Source organism: Salmo salar, chromosome ssa23 (genome assembly GCF_905237065.1).
Source record: "Salmo salar chromosome ssa23, Ssal_v3.1, whole genome shotgun sequence".
In the NCBI taxonomy this organism is placed as follows: domain Eukaryota; kingdom Metazoa; phylum Chordata; class Actinopteri; order Salmoniformes; family Salmonidae; genus Salmo; species Salmo salar.
Window position 1 is genome coordinate 2,667,596 of NC_059464.1, and position 23,686 is coordinate 2,691,281.

Below are 23,686 nucleotides of genomic sequence, written 5' to 3' on the forward strand. Positions count from 1 at the left end.
TTTCAGTTTGCTGCAGCTAGTGACTGGAACGAGCTGCAACAAACACTGAAACTGGACAGTTGTATCTTCATCTCTTCATTCAAAGACTCAATCATGGGAACTCTAACTGACAGTTGTGGCTGCTTTGCGTGATGTATTGTTGTCTCTACCTTCTTGCCCTTTGTGCTGTTGTCTGTGCCCAATAATGTTTGTACCATGTTTTGTGCTGCTGCCATGTTGTGTTGCTGCCATGCTATGTTGTTGTCTTGGGTCTCTCTTTATGTAGTGTTGTGGTGTCTCGCTTGTCGTGATGTGTGTTATGTCCTATATATTTTTGGTTGTTTTTTTAATCCCCCATCCCCACAGGAGGCCTTTTGCCATTTGGTACGCTGTCATTGTAAATTGTTCTTAACTGACTTGCCTAGTTCAATAAAGGTGTAATATATATAATATATATATAATATAAAATAACCTGCTCTTTCCTCCTCTTTCTCACCTGCTACTCCCTCCTCTTTCTCACCTGCTCTGAACATCTGTATCATCTTGGCCATCTTGGGAGCATAGGGCATCAACCATGGCTCTACACCTCACTGTATTCTTATGGATGATGATGATGTGTGCAGGGTATGGTAGACCCGGGGGAGCTGGTGTCCCTCACCCTGCAGCGTGAGTTCTCTGAGGAGGCTCTGAACTCCCTGGCAGCTTCCTCCCAGGACAGAGAGCAGATCCACGAGCACATCACTCAGCTGTTCAACTCGCTGGGTCTGGAGGTCAGCAGGCTAGAAAGAATTTCATTTCCTCATATGTTTTATGAGGAACACTACTTATATTTTTCATTTTGTATTTCTTTGTTTAGTTGACATAAAACACGTGTTTTCTTTCTCTCTCTCTGTCCCTCATCTACTTCTTAGGTTTATAATGGCTATGTAGATAACCCAAGAAAAGGTGACAACTCTTGGATGGAAACGGTTGCTGTCAACTTCCATGATGATACTGGTATATCAATGATTACTCTTATAATATTACAGACACTGATAAACAGAACGTTAAGGCAGTCTTATCTATGCAGAAACAATGTTGACTAAATTCAATGAAAACAATAAGAATTTGGCTATTATCACAGCAGGATAGCATGCAACTTGTTTCCTTATACTTATAATTGTTCCCCATTCAGCTCTTTATTTGTACATACATTGCAGTTTCTCTGAAATGTAGATTCTTGTTCTGGTTACCTAGGTAACAGTTTGAGCGAGCTCCCAATGCAAGCGGGTGTTGGAGGTGGTCACTAAGGAGAGGCATGCTCACTGGTAACCAAGGAAACCGTGTTTGGCCGAAGGACTAGTGTAACCGATGTGAAATGGTTAGTTAGTTAGCGGTGGTGCGCGCTAATAGCATTTCAATCAGTGACGTCACTCGTTCTGAGACTTGAAGTAGGGTTTCCCCTTGCGTTGCAACGGCCGCGGCTTTTGTGGCGCGATGGGTAACGATGCTTCATGGGGTGTCAGTTGTTGATGTGTGCAAGGGTCCCTGGTTCGAGCCTGGGTTGGTGCGAAGAGAGGGACCTACACTGTTACACTAAGATGATTCGCACTGATGTTGGTGCAAGGTTGAGTAGAATATACTGATGGAATTTTGAGGTAGTGGGACCTCAAGTGGTGACACACTGTCCTCACGTTCAAGAGGATTTGCCAGAGCAAGGCCCTGCAGCACAATCACTGTTTTGGCATCATGACCTTGGTCAGGGAGTAAAAAAAAAAAAAAATGGCGTCCACCAATGACTACTCTGTAACCACTCCCTCTGTAATCAGAGCTGATGGGAATATGGTTTGCTCAAAAGAAGACATGCTCTCATTGTTCCTTTGTTACTCCCTGACACTGAAATGATGAAGCCAAGTGTTATGTAAAGACATATAAATTATTATACTTTGGTATGTATGTTTAGGGTTAGTTGGTGGTGAAATGTTGTCCTTTTTTTGTATTACAAAATGTAACATGACTGACCACACACTACTGCACTGTAGCTGATGGCACGTGCAAACGTCATGATACCAAAGAAAAGAACCAGGAACTACACTACCCGAAAGGCTTTGCATATACTGGTTGACTACGTGGCTCCGACGTTCCTCTACAACGGACCGGGGTGATTTAAATTTAGACGGAGTAAGAAGAGGGGCAATTTAGATCTGTCTGAAATTGAATGAGTAGCTAGCTAATACTTTTATAGTTTAAAGCAACATTTATTATTTTCCATTCATACGTTTGGATTAACGGTTTGCAATGTCTGGGAAAATCAAGAGCCGAATCGCGGCAAATGCCGACTTGTTATCTGGAAGTGTGTCTTGCGATGAGCGCATTTTACGAGACTGTCATCAGTTGTACATTGATGCCGACAGTGGTGAGTTAGATTGCTAGTTAATGTCTGATCAAATGAAGAGGTCAACCAATTTCAACAGGCATTTGCAGTCGGAATGTCATTCAGCCTGTATGTCTAGCTAGCTATATTTGGTATGACTCATTGATCCGGGTGGGTATAATTTGTGGAACGTTCCAACCCGAATCTGTAACAGAAACTTCGTAAAGTACAAGGTTGCCAACAAACAACGCATATAAAGTAAGTTAGCACGATCAATATAACTAACTGCCGAATAAGCATCAACTCACCACGTAGCTTATTCTTAATGTTTGTCCATAGGTTACCAGAGTGAGGACAGACATTTTTCGTAATGAACGTGGTGAGTGAAAAATGTAATGAAATACCCCACTCCCTACCCGGTATCTTATTCGCCCGCTGTACAACCTTGTTATTTACGACGTTTTTGGAACAGATTCCTGTTGAAATGTGGGAGAGACAAAAAGTGAGTAAAAAAAACACCCTAAATATGTTTAGAACTACAAATGAACTTTATTCTGTCGATTCTTTTTTTATTTTATTTTTATGTCACAATTCCAACCCTCCTCCTTTATCCGGGCTTGGGACCAGCAAAAGTGACCCAAAAGAGAGAATGGCGGAGTTACTTATTTTTTTATTTTTTATTTTATTTGTTATTTAATTTTTCTTAATTTGGTTTGGTTTTTAACCTTATGGTCCACTTAGGAGCCTATACAATCTACATTAACAATCTAAATGGACCAAAAAGAGACAATAGAAAAAACTGTCAATGGCAATGTGAGAAAATTATGGTAATTAGCCTGGCCCTAATTCAATTTAATTGTTTAAAAAAAAATTTTTTTGACCCCCCCCCCCCCCCCCTCCACACACACACACACAGGCTGTGCTGGCTCACAGAAATTATGGGTCATTGTAATTTTGGTCAAGGCTCTCTATGGCAGGTTCAGCAACTGAGGGAGCTGACTTAAATGAGTAAGCAGCTGATGTGCCAAAAAGCTGCAAAACATTCAGGCAGCTGGTGCTCATAGCAAGCCTCACCAGACAGCTTCAGTCCATATTGAATGTACAGGATGGAGTTAAGGGTCTGCAAGGACATCCTATTTCTAAGTTTGCTTTTTACCACACATCTGGCAGAATACTCTCTTGACTTCAGCATTCGAGTGTGGCAAGGACAACACAGACACAGCAGCCTTGGCAAGTTCTTGAAACAGGTTGATATCAGCTGCATCCCTGAACTTCCAAATCTCACTCCAGAAGCCCAGTGTGTTTTTTTTGTCTCATTCCATTTACTAAGATGGATGGCACGCCATTGCTGGACAATCTTGTCTATCTCTGCAGGGGAGTAGCCAAGGAGCTTGGCTATTTCTTTCTATTTATCCAGGGCTCTTATTGTGCTTTAGAGTTTCCTCCACGTTGAAAACTGACATGTACTGCAGTGCTTCGATGTTGTCCAGCAGTCTCACCCTCAACTCATTAGTGAGGGAGATGGTGAAGGCTACGCACCACTTTCAGACAGGCGCAAGGTGGAGCTCAGCTGCCTTTGACTCAAAGGTAACCAAGGTACGGTTTGGGACTGATGTATCCATCTATTGGCCCTTTGAGTACATCAACGTTTGCCAGTGGATTCAGCACCCTGCTGCTCACAGACTTGATCAGGCTAACCAAGCTGTCAACTTGCTCTCCCTCAAAAACCTTGATGGCCAACTGTACCTCACCCAGCACTGACTTCAAAAAGTCAGATACAATATGTTTTGAGGATAAATGTACATGGAGTATAAAACCTCAGCCATGTAGCAGTGTTCACTGGACTTGCTGATTGCGAGATGCAGCCTAAGCTCCTCCCACTGGTCCAAAATGCGTGAAACCGCGGGTTTAATGCAGAGCCAACGTGTGGCACACACCTTGGTTATCTAAAGGTTTCTCCCCACAGTTGGTCTCATATATGGCCTTGTAGGCCTCCCTGCACTTTGGAGACACTGAAAACCAGTTATAAGTCTCTTGTACCAAGTACTCCACACTACGGGGGATGGTGTCATTGGAAGGATGACTTACAGCAAGCTGCAGATAGTGGCACACACAGCAAATAAGAACCAGATATTTGAGGCCATGCTCCTCCTTCAGCACTTTATGGACCCCATTGTTAATCCCCGTCATAACAGAGGCATTGTCAGTCCCTATCCCCAGGAGTTTCTCTTTTTTTAAGACAACACTTCGAGGAAATCCACAACAGCACGGGCTATAGATTTGGCATCTCCTCCCTCCAACTCAACAAGCCCCAGAAATGTTGATACAATTGTCTGCTTGGTGTCACTAAAGTACCTTATCACAACCCCCCCCTTAGAAACACTTACATCCGTGGACTCATGGAGGAGGAGGCTGAAACGCTGGTCTCCCACATCTGCGACCAACTTTTTCAGAAAGTATGGTGCTAGAACACCATTAATCATTTCTGTGCACTTTGTCCTGTGCATTTTGAAGTGGGTAGCGTTAGTGGAGTCTGAGAAAGCAGCTCTACATGCTTCTCCAATGTGATCACATGCCAGCATGGAACAGTGTTCAGCGATAGCTAATGCCATGGTGGCCTCAGCCTTTTTTTGCAGAGTCAATTTTTTTTTACCATAAATGGCAGCTTGTTTTGGGTGGAACTGTTATAAGGCTGTCTCTTTTGAGTATGTTTTTGAGTTGTCATGTGTTTTTTATATATATATATATTTTTTTTCATCACTAAGTTTGGCGTAGAAATCAGCCTTACAATATAGGCAGTACGCCTGTGTATCATCTCATATAAACGGCTTCAACCAGCCTTTGAATTCAGGGTTTGATTCCCACTCCTTTTTGTATTTTTGAGTGTACAGTTTAGACTGAGACATGATAAGCTAGCTAGCTAGATGTTTAGCTTATGGCACAGAGGCACACACACAGTGGACAAGATGAGTAAATGACTGAGGCTGTGTGAGTCAAATGCAGTGACTTATTTTTGTGCAGTGATTTATTTTAGACAAAAGAACATTTTACATTTACATCCCACCCTGAATGTAAGCCAGGGCGGGATCAGCCAGCGGCGGCTTCCCGCATGCGCGATTCATATGCAGTCTGGACGTGGAGGGGTGAACATCTCCTGCTCTGACTGCATCTGGGAGGGACTGCTGCGTGAGAACTTTGGGACGGGGGTGGGGCCCATGGCAGCACCCGCTGCTCGTTGAGAAGAGTAAGAACAATATGTGCTTTCACGTCAGAGTCTCAAAGTCTCCAATAACACCAGAAAAAGTCTCTAGATATGTCGCTAGTTGATAATTTTTTTTGAAAATGTGTCGCTAGAGGGGTCTGAATACTCGCTAAATATAGCGACAAAGTTGCTAAGTTGGCAACACTGGTTTGGGAAACCCTGGCTTAGCCCTGGCCCCCAAAATGTTTTTGTATGTATTATTTTTCTTCAATCTGGGCTCAGCCATAAGCTTCTATGTGGCATATAATGTTAAAAGGATTTCAATAGAGAAGTACATACATTTTAATGGATAAATAATCACATCAAATATATTAATTCATGTTCATCACACATTTGTTAAAGCGATAGTTCCCTAAATGACAAATACACTATCTTATGGATAAGAACCAATTTATGCTTGATCTGAAAATGTGGTTGGAGGCGCCGTATGGATCGTGTAACGCAATTGCATAGCCTCCAGAGGCACGCAGAGGCCAAATTGAACTCCGTACCGCATCGCCGTGCACCTCTCAAATGTTTTTTGCAATGCGGAGGGCTCCGTATAGCTCTGCATTGACATGAACCAAAATGTGCGCTCCTAGTGGCCGGGGACTTTAATGCAGGGAAACTTAAATCTGTTTTACCTCATTTCTACCAGCATGTTAAATGTGCAACCAGAGGGGGAAAAAAACTCTAGACCACCTTTACGCCACACAGACGCGTACAAAGCTCGCCCTCCATTTGGCAAATCTGACCATAATTCTATCCTTCTAATTCCTGTTTAAATGAAAGCAGGAAGCACCAGTGACTTGGTCAATAAAGAAGTGGTCAGATGACACAGATGCTAAGCTAAAGGACTGTTTTGATAGCACAGACTGGAATATGTTCCGGGATTCTTCCGATGGCATTGAGGAGTACACCACATCAGTCACTGGCTTCATCAATAAGTGCATTGATGACGACGTCCCCACGTGACCGTACATACATACTAGAGGTCGACCGATTTAATCGGAATGGCTGATTTCAAGTTTTCATAACAATCGATAATCTGCCTTTTTTGATGCCGATTACATTGTAATCCACGAGGAGACTGTGTGGCAGGCTGACCACATGTTACGCGAGTGCAGCATAAAAAAGACCTTGTAAGTTGCTAGCATTAAACTTTGTTTTTTTTTATATATAAGAAATCTTCACATAATCACTTAACTACACATAGTTGATATTACTAGGTTAACTAGCTTGTCCTGCGTTGCATATAATCAATGTGGTGCCTGTTAGTTTATCATCGAATCACATCCTACTTCAACTTTGCCAAACGGATGGTGATTTAACAAAAGCACATTCGTGAAAAAAGCACAATCGTTGCACAAATGCACCTAACGATAAACATCAATGCCTTTCTTAAAATCAATACACAGAAGTGTTTTTTTTTTTTTTAAACCTGCATATTTAGTTAAATTCTCGTTAGCAGGCAATATTAACTTGGGAAATTGTCACTTCTCTTGTGTTTAGTGCAAGCAGAGTCAGGGTATATGCAGCAGTTTGGGCCGCCTGGCTCGTTGCGAACTGTGCGAAGACCAATTCTTCCTAACATTTACATTTAAGTCATTTAGCAGACGCTCTTATCCAGAGCGACTTACAAATTGGTGGATTCACCTTATGATATCCAGTGGAACAACCACTTTACAATAGTGCATCTAAATCTTTTAAGGGGGGGGTTAGAAGGATTACTTTATCCTATCCTAGGTATTCCTTAAAGAGGTGGGGTTTCAGGTGTCTCCGGAAGGTGGTGATTGACTCCGCTGTCCTGGCGTCGTGAGGGAGCTTGTTCCACCATTGGGGTGCCAGAGCAGCGAACAGTTTTGACTGGGCTGAGCGGGAACTGTGCTTCCTCAGAGGTAGGGAGGCGAGCAGGCCAGAGGTGGATGAGCGCAGTGCCCTTGTTTGGGTGTAGGGCCTGATCAGAGCCTGAAGGTACGGAGGTGCCGTTCCCCTCACAGCTCCGTAGGCAAGCACCATGGTCTTGTAGTGGATGCGAGCTTCAACAGGAAGCCAGTGGAGAGAGTGGAGGAGCGGGGTGACGTGAGAGAACTTGGGAAGGTTGAACACCAGACGGGCTGCGGCGTTCTGGATGAGTTGTAGGGGTTTAATGGCACAGGCAGGGAGCCCAGCCAACAGCGAGTTGCAGTAATCCAGACGGGAGATGACAAGTGCCTGGATTAGGACCTGCGCCGCTTCCTGTGTGAGGCAGGGTCGTACTCTGCGAATGTTGTAGAGTATGAACCTACAGGATCGGGTCACCGCCTTGATGTTAGTAGAGAACGACAGGGTGTTGTCCAGGGTCACGCCAAGGTTCTTAGCACTCTGGGAGCAGGACACAATGGAGTTGTCAACCGTGATGGCGAGATCATGGAACGGGCAGTCCTTCCCCGGGAGGAAGAGCAGCTCCGTCTTGCCGGGGTTCAGCTTGAGGTGGTGATCCGTCATCCACACTGATATGTCTGCCAGACATGCAGAGATGCCAGAATTGTACATAATTATGACATAACATTGAAGGTTGTGCAATGTAACAGCAATATTTAGACTTAGGGATGTCACCCGCTAGATAAAATACGGAACGGTTCCGTATTTCACTGAAAGAATAATCGTTTTGTTTTTCAAAATGATAGTTTCCGGATTTGACCATATTAAGAACCTAAGGCTTGTATTTCTGTGCGTTTATTATAATTTTAAGTCTATCATTTGATTGAGCAGTCTGAGTGGTGGCAGGCTCATAAGCATTCATTCAAACAGCACTTTACTGCGTTTGCCAGCAGCGCTTAGCAATGCTTGATGCACAGCACTGTTTATGACTTCAAGCCCATCAAATCCCGAGATTAGGCTGGCAATACTAAAGTGCCTATAAGAACATCCAATAGTCAAAGGTATATGAAATACAAATGGTATAGAGAGAAATAGTCCTATAATAACTAATAAGACTCATGTTAAAAGGAACCACCAGCTTTCATCTATTCTCATGTTCTGAGTTTAACTTAAATGTTAGCTTTTTTACATGGCACATATTGCACTTTTACTTCCTTCTCCAACACTGTGTTTTTGCATTATTTAAACCAAATTGAACATGTTTCGTTATTTACATGAGACTAAATTAGATTTTATGTATTATATTCAGTTAAAATAGAAGGGTTAATTTTTCATTCAGTATTGTAGTAACTCATTATTACAAATATATAAAAACGAATAATTAAAAGTCAGATGTATCGGCTTTTTTTTGGTCCTTGTCGGTGATTTATTTAGAATTCAAGGCACACTTAAACAGCATGGCTAACACAGCATTCTGCAGCAATACGCCATCCCATCTGGTTTGGGCTTAGTGGGAGTATAATTTGTTTTTCAACAGGACAATGACCCAACACACCTCCAGGCTGTGTAAGGGCTATTTGACCAAGAAGGAGAGTGATGGAGTGCGTCATTAAATGACCTGGCCTCCACAATAACCCGATCTCAACCTAATTGAGATGGTTTGGGATGGGTTGGACCGCAGAGTGAAGTAAAAGCAGCCAACAAGTGCTCAGCATATGTGGGAACTCCTTCAAGACTGTTGGAAAAGCATTCCTCGTGAAGCTGGTTGAGAGGATGGCAAGAGTGTTCAAAGCTTTCATCAAGGCGGCTACTTTGAAGAATCTCAAATATATTTGTATTTAACACTTTATTTTAATCTTTTGGGGGGTTACTACATGATTCCATATGTTATTTCGTAGTTTTGATGCCTTCACTATTATTCTTCAATGTAGGAAATAGTAAAAAATAAAGAAAAACCCTTGAATGAGTAGGTGTGTCCAAACTTTTGACTAGTACTGGACATAAAAGATGATCAAAGATCACTATCATGAAGACAGTATATTTAAAACGCAACTTGGAAACTCTCCTCCCTTTGAGAGCAAATGGATTATCTTTGAAAATTAACAAAATAAGCTGAATTTTGAAATAATCAAGAACAATTCTTGAAGTTAAATCACAACTTTCAAGCAACTGAAAAATAAATCTGACAAATTCTAGTCTGTGTGAGAATTAGTGTAAGTTCAGTTGTTTCACAAGCAATTTGTAAATGTATTAGCATCTCAGTTCTACAGAACCCAACATTATCAATGGTGAAAGTTCTAAGGCCATTTTGTGACAAACAAAGCAATGACTTTCCATAGCGCGCACACATTGGCCATATGCACCACACACAGTTTATTTTCCTATGTGTTTTTTGAGGCATTCGTTTATCTAGCAATCTCTGTACATTAAAGAAAGCACATTCACAAAAGTAACCTATATAACCATCACATATGGATATAGAAATTGAGTTGCAAAGGAAGAAATGATTAACACATTGTCAAATAATCAACATCCTAAGTTTTAGGGTAGATTTTGAGCTTCTATGTTGCAATAAGAATCGAGACGGTCTTCCTCTACCTAAATCCCAAGATTTCTGCATTTTATGACGAGTTAGAATTTCCTCAGTCTAGGTTCCAACAACGTCACTCCAACAAATCACTTTGGCGATTATTTGTGCCCTGTTATAACGAATCTGTGCTTCATGTATAAATGACCTTGTCAAATCATGCTCTTTTTCGCATGCTTGAAGTTCTGATTGCAACTGCTCTATTTTGCGCTCTGATGTCCTCTGGGACTTCAGTCATATCAAGCATGTTCAACACTAGTTTGCTGTGTCACAATTCACTTTTTCCAAGTATGAACACAAGCTATAGCATTAACAACTTTGATTTTTTTTCTTTCTTATGCATGCCAACATATTGCCAATAATGGATTTCATTCCTAGTCAATTAAATGTCACACCATTCTTGCCTTTCTTGATCAAATCATTAATTAGAGATTGCCGTAACTCAAACATCTATTGCTTGCATATTCTCCATCATGCATGTGTTCGTTATTTATTTATATATATATAAATAATCTAATGAAATAAACTCCAAATGATCCGTAAGATATATTACGTCGGGGTCACCATTAACTGTAGTGGGCAGTAATATTTGATATGTGAATATGCAGTATATTATATACTCAGCAAAAAAAACATCCCTTTCTCAGGACCCTGTCTTTCAAAGATAATTTGTAAAAATCCAAATAACTTCACAGATCTTCATTGTAAAGGGTTTAAACACTGTTTACCATGCTTGTTCAATGAACCATAAACAATTAATGAACATGCACCTGTGGAACGGTCGTTAAGACACTAACAGCTTACAGAAGGTAGGCAATTAAGGTCACAGTTATGAAAACGTAGGACACTAAAGAGGCCATTCTACTGACTCTGAAAAACACCAAAAGAAAGATGCCCATGGTCCCTGCTCATCTGCGTGAACATGCCTTAGGCATGCTGCAAGGAGGCATGAGGACTGCAGATGTGGCCAGGGCAATTAATTGCAACGCCTAAGACAGCGCTACAGGGAGACAGGACGGACAGCTGATCGTCATCACAGTGGCAGACCACGTGTAAAAAAACCTGCACAGGATCGGTACATCCAAACATCACACCTGCGGTACAGGTACAGGATGGCAACAACTGCCCGAGTTACACCAGGAACACACAATCCCTCCATCAGTGCTCAGACTGTCCGCAATAGGCTGAGGCTGGACTGAGGGCTTGTAGGCCTGTTATAAGGCAGGTCCTCACCAGACATCACCGGCAACAACGTCGCCTATGGGCACAAACCCACCGTCGTTGGACCAGACAGGACCGGCAAAAAGTGCTCTTCACTGACAAGTTGTGGTTTTGTCTCACCAGGGGTGATGGTCGGATTCGCGTTTATCGTTGAAGGAATGAGCGTTACACCGAGGCCTGTACTCTGGAGAGGGATCGATTTGGAGTTGGCGGTGTGTCACAGCATCATCAGACTGAGCTTGTTATCATTGCAGGCCATCTCAACACTGTGCGTTACAGGGAAGACATCCTCCTCCCTCGTGGTACCCTTCCTGCAGGCTTATCCTGACATGACCCTCCAGCATGACAATGCCACCAGCTATACTGCTCGTTCTGTGCGTGATTTCGTGAAAGACAGGAATGTCAGTGTTCTGCCATGGCCAGCGAAGAGCCCGGATCTCAATCCCATTGAGCACGTCTGGGACCTGTTGGATCGGAGGGCTCGGGCCATTTCCCCCCCCCCAGAAATGTCTGGGAACTTGCAGGTGCCTTGGTGGAAGAGTGGGGTAACATCTCACAGCAAGAACTGGCACATCTGGTGCAGTCTGAGGAGGAGATGCACTGCAGTACTTAATGAAGCTGGTGGCCACACCAGAGACTGACTGTTACTTTTGATTTTGACCCCCCCCCCTGTTCTGTTAGTCACGTGTCTCTGGAACTTGTTCAGTTTGTCTGTTGTTGAATCTTGTTATGTTCATACAAATATTTACACATGTTAAGTTTGCCGAAAATAAACGCAGTTGACAGTGAGAGGATGTTTGTTTTTTTTGCCTAGTATGTATATATGTATATGTGTATATACATATGTGTATATATATGTGTATATGTATATGTGTATATATATATGTGTGTGTGTGTGTGTGTGTATATGGTATGATATATGTGTGTGTGTGTGTATGTATGTATATATATGTGATATATATATATATATATATATGTATATATATGGTGTGTGTATATGTATTATATATGTATTATGTATTATATGTATGTATATGTGTGTGTGTGTGTGTATGTGTGTGTATATATATATGTGTGTGTATATATATGTGTGTATATATGTGTGTGTGTATATATGTGTGTTATGTGTATATATATGTGTATATATATATGTGTGTGTGTATATGTATATATATGCGTGTGTGTGTATATATATATATATTGTATGTATGTATATATATGTATGTGTGTGTGTGTGTGTTGTGGTGTGTGTGTGTGTTTATATATGTGTGTATATATATGTGTGTGTATATGTGTGTATATATTGTGGTGTATATATATGTATATATATATGTGTGTGTATATATATGTATATATATATGTGTGTGTGTGTGTGTATATATATATATGTATATGTGTGTGTGTATATATATAGTATGTATGTGTGTGTATGTGTGTGTATGTGTGTGTGTGTGTGTATATATATGTGTGTGTGTGTGTGTGTATATATATATATATGTGTATATATACCTACCTCACATGCGACTCATAAGACTAAGCAATTAGCCCATTCAATGAATTATCTTTATCTGACTCCATAGTATAAATGGGAATATGCAAGGAGACTTGAGTTACACTAATAGGCATTGAAGAAAAGTCTGGGAATAGAATTCTCAATACAAGTGTATTTAAGTACTTCATGAAATGGATGGATTCCCATGCAAGGCATAAAGCTTAAGTTACAAGGCATAATTCTAAGCATGGTCAGAGAGAGCGAAATCATAGCCTGAAAGGCCATGTCCCAAAAGTCCATGGGTTGGAGAGAGAAATAAAGTGTCTCATCACAGCAGGTCAGGAACAAATAAGAGAAGGAACAATTTAATCTTAGACCCTTTTATAAGCATCTGAGTTGTTTGGTCAAAAACGTAGGTTTTGAATTCAATTGTACTACTGTAACGTTAAACAACAATCAGATACACTACATGACCAAAAGTATGTGGACACCTGCTCTTCGAACATCTCATTCCAAAATCATGGGCATTAATATGGAGTTGGTCCCCCACAAACCGACTTGTTGGAAAGGTGGCATCCTATGACGGTGCCATGTTGAAAGTCACTGAGCTCTTCAGTAAGGCCATTCTACTGCCACATACCTTTGTATATATAGTGTATCAGAGCTACATGATGTTACCTTTGCTTCTCAGAGGTGTGACAATGGGGGTTGGCAAGACCAACACAGAGTACACTGAATTCCTAAGACAACAGAGAGGAAATGATTGTATACAGTTGATAAGAGGAGTCACTTCTGGGGCTGCCCAACACTTTTGAACGGATTATGATATAGAAATTAGATTTGGATCTTTTTTTGTGCCGGGGGGGAATTATCTACACAATTTTTAAAACATGATTTGGCGGGGGACCCTACTTAGTTGCTTATACATTTATGGTATGTAGCTACCCATTGATTCCTGAAGAATATAACGTATAAATGACTGAGCTTAGTTCAACAGTTGAACCCCATCAGAACCCTTGCATACATAGCGTAGTCTATGGATTTGAAGTTGTTGTATTTCTCCAGCCACATCCCTCAGCTTTTTACTGAAAATAATGGGGAGGACACTTTGTTAATATTTCAATTCGGATTGCCGCTTTAACGTAACTACCAGCAGGAGTTGTTAGCAATAGCTAGCGGTAGCTAGATTAGTGAGCTAGCTATAGGTTAGCGGCTAATACTAGTAAACTAACAAAGTTGATAAACCTGCATTGCTTGCTGTTTGGGGTTTTAGGCTGGGTTTCTGTACAGCACTTTGAGATATCAGCTGATGTAAGAAGGGCTATATAAATAAATTTGATTTGATAAATAAGCATTATGCGAAACTCATCAAATCGATGCGCAAGTTTACAGCTAGTATTTATCTCATAGCTAGCTAGCCGATGTTCGCTTATCTAACGTTAGCTAATTGTCCTGATCACATCCCTCATCTGCTGTCTCTATTCTAGGGCTGGTAGCAGTGGCCCAGTCAGTTGGCGTGACTCTGCTGGCACCCAGGAAAAAGATCACTGTCATGTTGATGGGCAACCACTCTGCTGGCAAGAGCTCCTTCATCAACTGGTAATGTTCAATCAAATCAAGGTTACCATTGACAACGCCAGAAGTGGGTAGAGAGAAGGATGCACTTTGAAAAGTATTCCATCAGGGACTGGGACATTTCCGTACACTGATACTTACTGGCCCCTATGCTTCCTTTTGCTTCAGTCATTGTAATTATGTCCCATGGTCCATTTGTTAATGTGTGTCATTGTGTGTGGACATGAATGCCAGAGAGAGTGCTTGTTAATGCCTGCTGTAACTTTGTCTCAGGTATGTGGAGGAGCACATCCAGCGTACAGGAGTGGCCATTGAGACGCAAGGCTTCAGCTTTGTTACTAGTGGGCGCAAGAGAGAGTCTCTCACAGTGAGTACTGCTGGTATAGTTCTGAGTGAATTTCCACTTCAGTTTGCTCCTCAATTCATGCACTTTGGTTGAGGTACCGAGTAAGTGCTCACACGGTGGATATTTGTTTTTCTCGCAGAATGAAAACTTTGTTTTGTTTCTTGCTGTATTTCAGGGAAATGCCACGCTGCACCTTTACCCACACTTCAAACCTCTACACGAGATCAAGGGTGAGACTTCAGAGTTGATTCAACCTCATTAGTCTGCGTCATAGTAAGACTCAGGAAACACCTCCCTCCCCTGACCCATTCTAAACATCAGTCAGCACTTTGAGTGAAATGCATGAACATACTGTTCAAGTAAAGGGCTCTCGCTCTCTGCCTGTAGGTGTGTCTGAGTACCTGGGCACTGAGATCTGCACGTCGCGGCAGAAACGCTTCAGCCTAGTGACGTTTGTGGACTCTCCTGGCCTGGTGGACGGGGACATGAAGTACCCCTTCGATGTGGACCAGGCCATCATGTGGCTGGGTAGGTCACCACAATATGGTGGTGTAGGGTGTGTAATTTTGTGAATATACAGTAACAGTCAAACGTTTGGACACACCTACTGATTCAAGAGTTTTTCTTTATTTTTACTATTTTCTACATTGTAGAATAATAGTGAAGATGAAATAACACATCCGGAATCATGTAGTAACCAAATTGTTTTTAAACAAATCAAAATATATTTTATATTGGACATTCTCCAAAGTAGCCACCCTTTGCCTTGATGACAGCTTTGCACACTCTTGGTATTCTCTCAACCAGCTTCATGAGGTAGTCACCTGAAATGCATTTCAGTTAACAGGTGTGCCTTGTTAAAAGTAAGTTTGTGGCATTTCGTTCCTTTTTCATGCGTTTGAGCCAATTCGTTGTGTTGTGACAAGGTAGGGGTAATATACAGAAGATCGCCCTATTTGATAAAAGACCAAGTCCATATTACGGCAAGAACAGCTCAAATAAGCAAAGAGAAATGACAGTCCATTATTACTTTAAGACATGAAGGTCAGTCAATCAGATAAATGTCAAGAACTTTTGAAAGTTTCTTCAATTGCAGTCGCAATAACCATCAAGCGCTATGAGGAAACTGGCTCATGAGGACCACCACAGGAAAGGAAGACCCAGAGTTACCTCTGCTGCAGAGGATAAGTTCATTAGAGTTACCTGCCTCAAATAAATGCTTCACGGAGTTCAAGTAACAGACACCTCTCAACTGTTCAGAGGACACTGTGTGCAAAGAAACCACTACTAAAGGACAGCAATAATAAGAAGAGACTTGCTTGGGCCAAGAAACACGAGCAATGGACAGTGGAAATCTGTCCTTTGGTCTTATGAGTCCAAATATGAGATTTTTTGTTCCAACCGCCGTGTCTTTGTGAGACACCGACTAGGTGAACGGATGATCTCCTATGTGTGGTTCCCACCGTGAAGCATGGAGGTGGGGGTACTTTGCTGGTGACACTGTCTGTGATTTATTTAGAATTCAAGGCACACTTACCCAGCATGGCTACCACAGCATTCTGCAGCGATAGCGCAAACCAGATGGGATGGTGTATCATTTGTTTTTCAACAGGACAATGAGCCAACACACCTCCAGGCTGTGTAAGGGCTATTTGACCAAGGAGGAGAGTGATGGAGTGCTGCATCAGATGACCTGGCCTCCACAATCACCCAACCTCAACCCAATTGAGATGGTTTGGGATGAGTTGGACCTCAGAGTGAAGGAAAAGCAGCCAACAAGTGCTCAGCATATGTAGGAACTCCTTCAAGACTGATGGAAAAGCATTCCAGGTGATGCTGGTTGAGAGAATGCCAAGAGTGTGCAAAGCTGTCATCAAGGCAAAGGGAGGCTTTGAAGAATCTAAAATATATTTTGATTTTGTTAAAACATTTGTGGTTACTGCATGATTCCATATGTGTTATTTCATATTTTTGATGTCTTCACTATTATTCTACAATATAGAAAATAGTAAAAATAAAAGTAAAGAAAAACCCTTTAATGAGTAGGTGTGTCCAAACTTTTGACTGGTACTGTATATACACACAAATTAATGGATTCAAATGAATGGATTCTGCTATTTTAAGACTGTTGGAAAAGCATTCCTCATGAAGCTGGTTGAGAGAATGCGCAAAGCTGTCATCAAGTGGCTACTTTAAAGAATGTCAAATCTAAAATATTTAGAGTTGTTTTAACACTTTTTTTTGGTTCCTACATGATTCCATGTGTTATTTCATAGTTTTGATGTCTTCACTATCATTCTACAATGCAGAAAATAGTAAAAATAAAAACCCTCGGATGAGTAGGTGTTCATACTTTTGACTGGTACTGTACTTTTGACTTTAACTTCTCAGGGCTACGTGGGACGCTACCGTCCCACCCACGGTTCACACTATTCAACAGCCCATGAAAAATCAGAGCGCCAAATTCAAAACAACAAAATGTCATCAAAGTTCTCAAACATACAACTATTTTACACTATTTTAAAGATAAACCTCTCCTTAATCCAACCACATTGTCCGATTTCAAAAAGGCTTTACGGCGAAAGCATAAAGTTAGATTATGTTAGGACAGTGCCAACACAAGAAAAAACACAGCCATTTTCAAAGCAGGAGAGGGGTCACAAAAACCATAAATACAGCTAAAATTAAGCACTAACCTTTGACGATCTTCATAAGATGACACTCCTAGGACTCAATTCAGTTCATATTTATATCCAAAAACCCCATTTAACATTGGCGCGTGATGTTCAGAAAATATTTTTCCTCAAACTGCCGGTGAATCAGCACAACAATTTACAAAAATACTCATCATAAACGTTGATAAAATTTTAAACTGTTATTCAAAGAATTATAGATAAACATCTGAATGCAACCGCTGTGACAGATTTCAAAAAAGCTTCACGGGGAAAGCACACTGCAATAATCTGAGTACAGCGCTCAGAAAAATACATCATACAATACAGATACCCGCCATTTGAATCATCGAAAATCATAAATAGCATTAGAAATATTCACTTACCTTTGATCTTCATCAGAAGGCACTTCCAGGATTCCCAGGTCCACAATAAGTGTTGTTTTGTTCGATAAAGTCCATCATTTATGTCCAAATACCTCCTTGTTGTTTGCGCGTTCAGTAAGCTACTCCAAATGTAGGAAGCGCGCGAAAATGTCACGACAAAGTCAAAAAAAGTTATATTTACGTTCGTTGAAACATGTAAAACGTATAGCATCAATCTTTAGGGCCTTTTTAACATAGAACTTCAATAATATTCCAACCGGACGATTCCAATGTCTTGAAAAATGTTATGGAACACAGCTACCTCATCACGTGAAAGCGCGCCATTAAACTCATGTCATTTTCTGAGTCACCAACTTCCCGGCCTTCTTGTTAGCTCTCTGTTCACTGCAAAAGGCTGAAAGAAGGTTCTAAAGACTGTTGACATCTAGTGGAAGCCTTAGGAAGTGCAAAATGAACCCTAAGTCACTGTGTTTGATAGGCAATGACTTGAAAGGTCTACAAGCATCAGATTTCCCACTTCCTGGTTGGATTTTTCTCAGGTTTTTGCCTGCCATATGAGTTCTGTTATACTCACAGACGTCATTCAAACAGTTTTAGAAACTTCCGAGTGTTTTCTATCCAAATCTACTAATAACATGCAAATATTTGACTCTGGGCCCGAGTATTAGGCAGTTTACTCTGGGCACGCTTTTCATCCGAAATCGAAAATGCTGGCCCCTATACCTTGACAGGTTAACGCATGCTTTCATATTCATCTCTGTATGTGTTTCATCATGACACACATCTGTGTGTAAAGATTTGCTTTTGTTTATCTATCTGGCTAGTTGAGAAGAACATAACAGGCTCGTCTCTGTCCCCTCCCAGGCGAGCTGTGTGACCTCATCCTGGTGTTCTTTGACCCCATGGGCCAGGCGCTGTGCAAGCGCACCCTCAACATCGTGGAGAAGCTCAACGAGAAGCACGGTGACCGCCTGCGCTTGTACCTCAGCAAGGCCGACGAGGCCGGGGGAGAGTCGGACAGACAGGTACACACACTGTAGTGGGAAATTTAAGATGAATAAAGTTCATATTCACTTAAGTTATTAACGCAATGTATTATACACTGCTCAAAAAAATAAAGGGAACGCTAAAATAACACATCCTAGATCTGAATGAATGAAATAATCTTATTAAATACTTTTTTCTTTACATAGTTGAATGTGCTGACAACAAAATCACACACAAATAATCAATGGAAATCCAATTTATCAACCCATGGAGGTCTGGATTTGGAGTCACACTCAAAATGAAAGTGGAAAACCACACTACAGGCTGATCCAACTTTGATGTAATGTCCTTAAAACAAGTCAAAATGAGGCTCAGTAGTGTGTGTGGCCTCCACGTGCCTGTATGACCTCCCTACAACGCCTGGGCATGCTCCTGATGAGGTGGCGGATGGTCTCCTGAGGGATCTCCTCCCAGACCTGGACTAAAGCATCCGCCAACTCCTGGACAGTCTGTGGTGCAACGTGGCGTTGGTGGATGGAGCGAGACATGATGTCCCAGATGTGCTCAATTGGATTCAGGTCTGGGGAACGGGCGGGCCAGTCCATAGCATCAATGCCTTCCTCTTGCAGGAACTGCTGACACACTCCAGCCACATGAGGTCTAGCATTGTCTTGCATTAGGAGGAACCCAGGGCCAACCGCACCAGCATATGGTCTCACAAGGGGTCTGAGGATCTCATCTCGGTACCTAATGGCAGTCAGGCTACCTCTGGCGAGCACATGGAGGGCTGTGCGGCCCCCCAAAGAAATGCCACCCCACACCATGACTGACCCACCGCCAAACCGGTCATGCTGGAGGATGTTGCAGGCAGCAGAACGTTCTCCACGGCGTCTCCAGACTGTCACGTCTGTCACATGTGCTCAGTGTGAACCTGCTTTCATCTGTGAAGAGCACAGGGCGCCAGTGGCGAATTTGCCAATCTTGGTGTTCTCTGGCAAATGCCAAACGTCCTGCACGGTGTTGGGCTGTAAGCACAACCCCCACCTGTGGACGTCGGGCCCTCATACCACCCTCATGGAGTCTGTTTCTGACCGTTTGAGCAGACACATGCACATTTGTGGCCTGCTGGAGGTCATTTTGCAGGGCTCTGGCAATGCTCCTCCTGCTCCTCCTTGCACAAAGGCGGAGGTAGCTGTCCTGCTGCTGGGTTGTTGCCCTCCTACGGCCTCATCCACGTCTCCTGATGTACTGGCCTGTCTCCTGGTAGCGCCTCCATGATCTGGACACTACGCTGACAGACACAGCAAACCTTCTTGCCACAGCTTGCATTGATGTGCCATCCTGGATGAGCTGTACTACCTGAGCCACTTGTGTGGGTTGTAGACTCCGTCTCATGCTACCACTAGAGTGAAAGCACTGCCAGCATTCAAAAGTGACCAAAACATCAGCCAGGAAGCATAGGAACTGAGAAGTGGTCTTTGGTCACCACCTGCAGAACCACTCCTTTATTGGGGGTGTCTTGCTTATTGCCTATAATTTCCACCTGTAGTCTATTCCATTTGCACAACAGCATGTGAAATGTATTGTCAATCAGTGTTGCTTCCTAAGTGGACAGTTTGATTTCACAGAAGTGTGATTGACTTGGAGTTACATTGTGTTGTTTAAGTGTTCCCTTTATTTTTTTGAGCAGTGTACTTTTCCTTTTCTGTATACACATGATTCTGTTCGTGCAAGGTTTTTAATCACTAGACTTGGAGGCCAGACGTGAAAGAGAACTGTCCATAACCTATCTGCTGATAGTGTTGGCGCCAGTCTAAAGGTGCCAGTTCCGAGGACACACTGGTTATTATTGTATTCTGTGAGAGTGTGTGATTCACTGCCTTGTCTTTTATGTGTTTAGAGAACATATGTGCTTGGGATATTAGGGCCAGCTCATGGAAGGCTCAGAAAACATTTCCTGTGCTGGAGGTTTCTCCCTCATGCAAATTGTACTAAAATATAGATATATTTTTTTTGAACTTTATCAACGGCCGCTTTTGTGTTTATTTCACCTGGAAATTCTCTATTACACACACCTTATACATATCCACATTATGAGCAAGGTTGACAAGGGGCTGGGAGGAAGTTGGCCAGTTTGTTATAATCTAACAGCTCCTAGCTCGAAGTTTCAAACATTAGCAAATCAGAAAATATATCCCTGTCGTGATTGGCTCTTTCAGAGGGTGATGATGCAGATAGTCCAGGAGCTGTGCAAGCGGCCGGGACTCAACAAGTGTGGCTTTGACATGCCTACCATCTATGTCCCCAACCCCAACAAGGTAGCTACCGCACCGCACCCACCTTTTTGTACACGGCACCTGACAGTCACTGGATGTGCCAATCTGGGCAATCTTGGACTATCCTAGCTAAATAAATCAAATGTATTTATAATATGTACATATGTTTTGAACTTCACTTCCACCTGCTTGTCCCAACCCCAGCCCAGTCGCTGTGTGAACCAGATTGAGGAGGCATGTCGCACCATCGAGAAGACCATCAACCAGACGGTCCAGAACACACTCAACTCACTAGAGAAGGACTGTGAGCTTATCACTGAGGCCATTGCAGATACACTCAGCCAAGACAGGTAACACACGCATTCATGCAGTGTGTTTTACACCTACACTCATTCTCAACTTGCTGATTAAGACTGTATGACTGAGGATAGATATTGTAGATGACGCACACACGAGCACACACACATCACTGATCTTCTCTCCTTTCCAACACAACAATAACCCCCCCCACCCTCTCTCTCTCTCCCTCAGGCAGACCAGTGTAGATAACCGGCGGGCGCGCTGTAAGGGCTGTTTGTTGGCTCTTCTGGGCTTCAGTGTGCCCTTCATGCTGATGGCAGCCCTGGTGCTGGGCAGCTTCTCCAAAGAGCTGCTAGAGATGGCCCTGGGGGATGACGGCATCGAGGCCCTCTCTCTCTACCTGGTCAGTGTATTTGTAAGAGAGAGACAGTGTTAAGGGGTGGGGGTTGTTTGTGTGTGTGTGTGAGTGAGTGAGTGAGTGAGACGGAGTCGGCAATTTTTGTGTTTGTGTGACTCTCTGCCCCCCCACAGGCTCCTGTAGTGAGAGTGTTTGACTCCATGTCCGTGGAGTACCAGCTCTACAGTTGTGGCGGACTCATCTTCCTCTCCTTCCTACTCCTCATCCTTGCCCGCTTCTCCTTCAGGTAAGAGCTGAGCACACTCACAAACTGCGGCATCTTGTTCAAGTACCACCAGTTATCAATTTATTATGGCTAAAGCATCTCTCTCTATCTCTGCAGGATTCAGCCCACTCTCTCTGGCCGACAGAAGAGGCAGCTACAGGAAAAGCTGGATTATGTGCAGGAGGTGGTGAAGACAAAGAAGGTAGTGTGTGTGTGAGCATGCAGTGGTATGTGTGTGAGCATGCAGTGCCGTGTGTGCTTGACCACTAACTGTGCATCTCTCTCCCTTCCTGTAGAAGAAGCTCTATGAGGAATACCTTCGCCAGAGTGTGGGTGATCAAGATATGGACTGAAAGAAAATGGAGGAAACCACTGAAGTACCACTTAACATTCCTACTGTAGAGGACCAAATGTAATGTAGGGTTTAAACTGTTCCGGCTTTACCTTCCTGGCCATGCCTTATGGTGCATTCATGACAATTCTGAAACTCAAGAGTTTAAATGAACATAAGTTATTTGTGTAGAGCAGGGCTGTTCAATGTCAGTCATGGAGGGCCAAAGCACTTCTGGTTTTCATCCTTCTAATCAGATTCAATGTCAGTCATGGAGGGCCAAAGCACTTCTGGTTTTCATCCTTCTAATCAGATTCAATGTCAGTCATGGAGGGCCAAAGCACTTCTGGTTTTCATCCTTCTAATCAGAGACTGATTCAGACCTGGGACACCAGGTGAGTGCAATTAACTACCAGGTAGAAACAAAAGTGTTTCGGCCCTCCAGGACCATAATTGAACGGCCCTGGCGTACAGCTTCCTATTGGTTGATTCTGATTCTTTCCAAGTGGGAAAACTCTGGCCTCCTCTTTCTACAACGAATGTCCAAGTAAAAAATGTCTGAGTTTCCGTTTCTGAGTTTTGTCTTGAACGCACCATTTACGTGTCACTGCGGAGTACGCAGGGTGACATGGGAAATGTAATCCTTGTCCAAGTGTTGTCAGTCCAATATCTGTTCATTCATGTAGTTGTAAACCATAGATCGCCTCAATTTCTGATAATTTGAGCTTTCAGAACCCAACTCCTAACTTCGGCACGCACTGTAATATTAATTTCCCAATTTTTCACTACCATGTTACCTGATTGTTGTTTTTAAAATCTACCTAACATCATGGGACCTGTATTTTTGTATGAGATTAGATTCTGTTTCCAAACTACATTAGGAATTGAACAAAGCATTTATATACGTTTTTACAATGTGTTTGGTATCCACAGTTGTGCCTGTTTGCTACTCCAGGCTTCAACATCTCAGACTCAGACAAACACCTATGATGCAATATAAACCAATAATAACATTCTATGAGGGTCATGGGACCTGTATTTTTGTACAAGGTGAACTCTCAGCAATCAATGTCTCTGTGAGCAAATCGGCATTAAATGACTTTTGCGATACTATTTACTTGCTGTTCCTTTTGTTCACGTAACTGTTCAAAGCAGCAATTGTGCTGTTCCGCACGTGTTCTGACCATGAATGTCAATTGTTTCTAACTGTAAGACGAATGAATAAGCACAACGGCTGCTCTATACTGATGTGTGTGAACAAGCAGTTTACAACCATGACACTGAGGATCTGTTGATGATCAGTAATATCTATCAGTGACGTTTTACTTTCTTTTCATAGATTGTTAGTACGTTTCATTCAAAATTATATAAATAAACGCAAATGTTTGTACAATGTGTTCTGTTCAGCAGGGGTCATGCATTTTTAGGATATCGACCCCATGTTTGGTGTCAGC

At 42.4% G+C, this 23,686-nt stretch overlaps 1 protein-coding gene across 2 annotated transcripts; it reads left to right on the forward strand.

Annotated features, from left to right (window-relative positions):
• Window positions 1-590: 590 nt before the first annotated feature.
• Window positions 591-23,345, forward strand: LOC106583903 (uncharacterized). 2 transcript variants are annotated; one of them, XM_014168547.2, is made up of 13 exons: window positions 591-749; window positions 891-975; window positions 14,224-14,335; window positions 14,585-14,678; window positions 14,833-14,887; window positions 15,045-15,185; window positions 18,580-18,740; window positions 20,922-21,020; window positions 21,183-21,328; window positions 21,510-21,681; window positions 21,810-21,922; window positions 22,019-22,103; window positions 22,198-23,345. In XM_014168547.2, exons 1-13 carry the CDS (start codon window positions 606-608, stop codon window positions 22,252-22,254), a joined length of 1,464 nt encoding a protein of 487 aa, XP_014024022.1. In that variant the 5' UTR covers window positions 591-605; the 3' UTR covers window positions 22,255-23,345. The 2 variants fall into 2 exon arrangements, with proteins under 2 accessions (XP_014024022.1, XP_014024023.1); XM_014168548.2 differs by lacking the exons at window positions 591-749; window positions 891-975 and adding an exon at window positions 2,068-2,374.
• Window positions 23,346-23,686: the final 341 nt, after the last annotated feature.

Excerpts from the sequence above, each read along its gene's own strand:
- LOC106583903 (XM_014168547.2), top strand. The coding sequence starts at position 606 with ATGGTAGACCCGGGGGAGCTGGTGTCCCTCACCCTGCAGCGTGAGTTC. Across the intron at positions 14,336-14,584 it reads AAGAGCTCCTTCATCAACTG|GTATGTGGAGGAGCACATCC; the intron begins GTAATGTTCAAT and ends ACTTTGTCTCAG. Across the intron at positions 21,682-21,809 it reads AGGCCCTCTCTCTCTACCTG|GCTCCTGTAGTGAGAGTGTT; the intron begins GTCAGTGTATTT and ends GCCCCCCCACAG.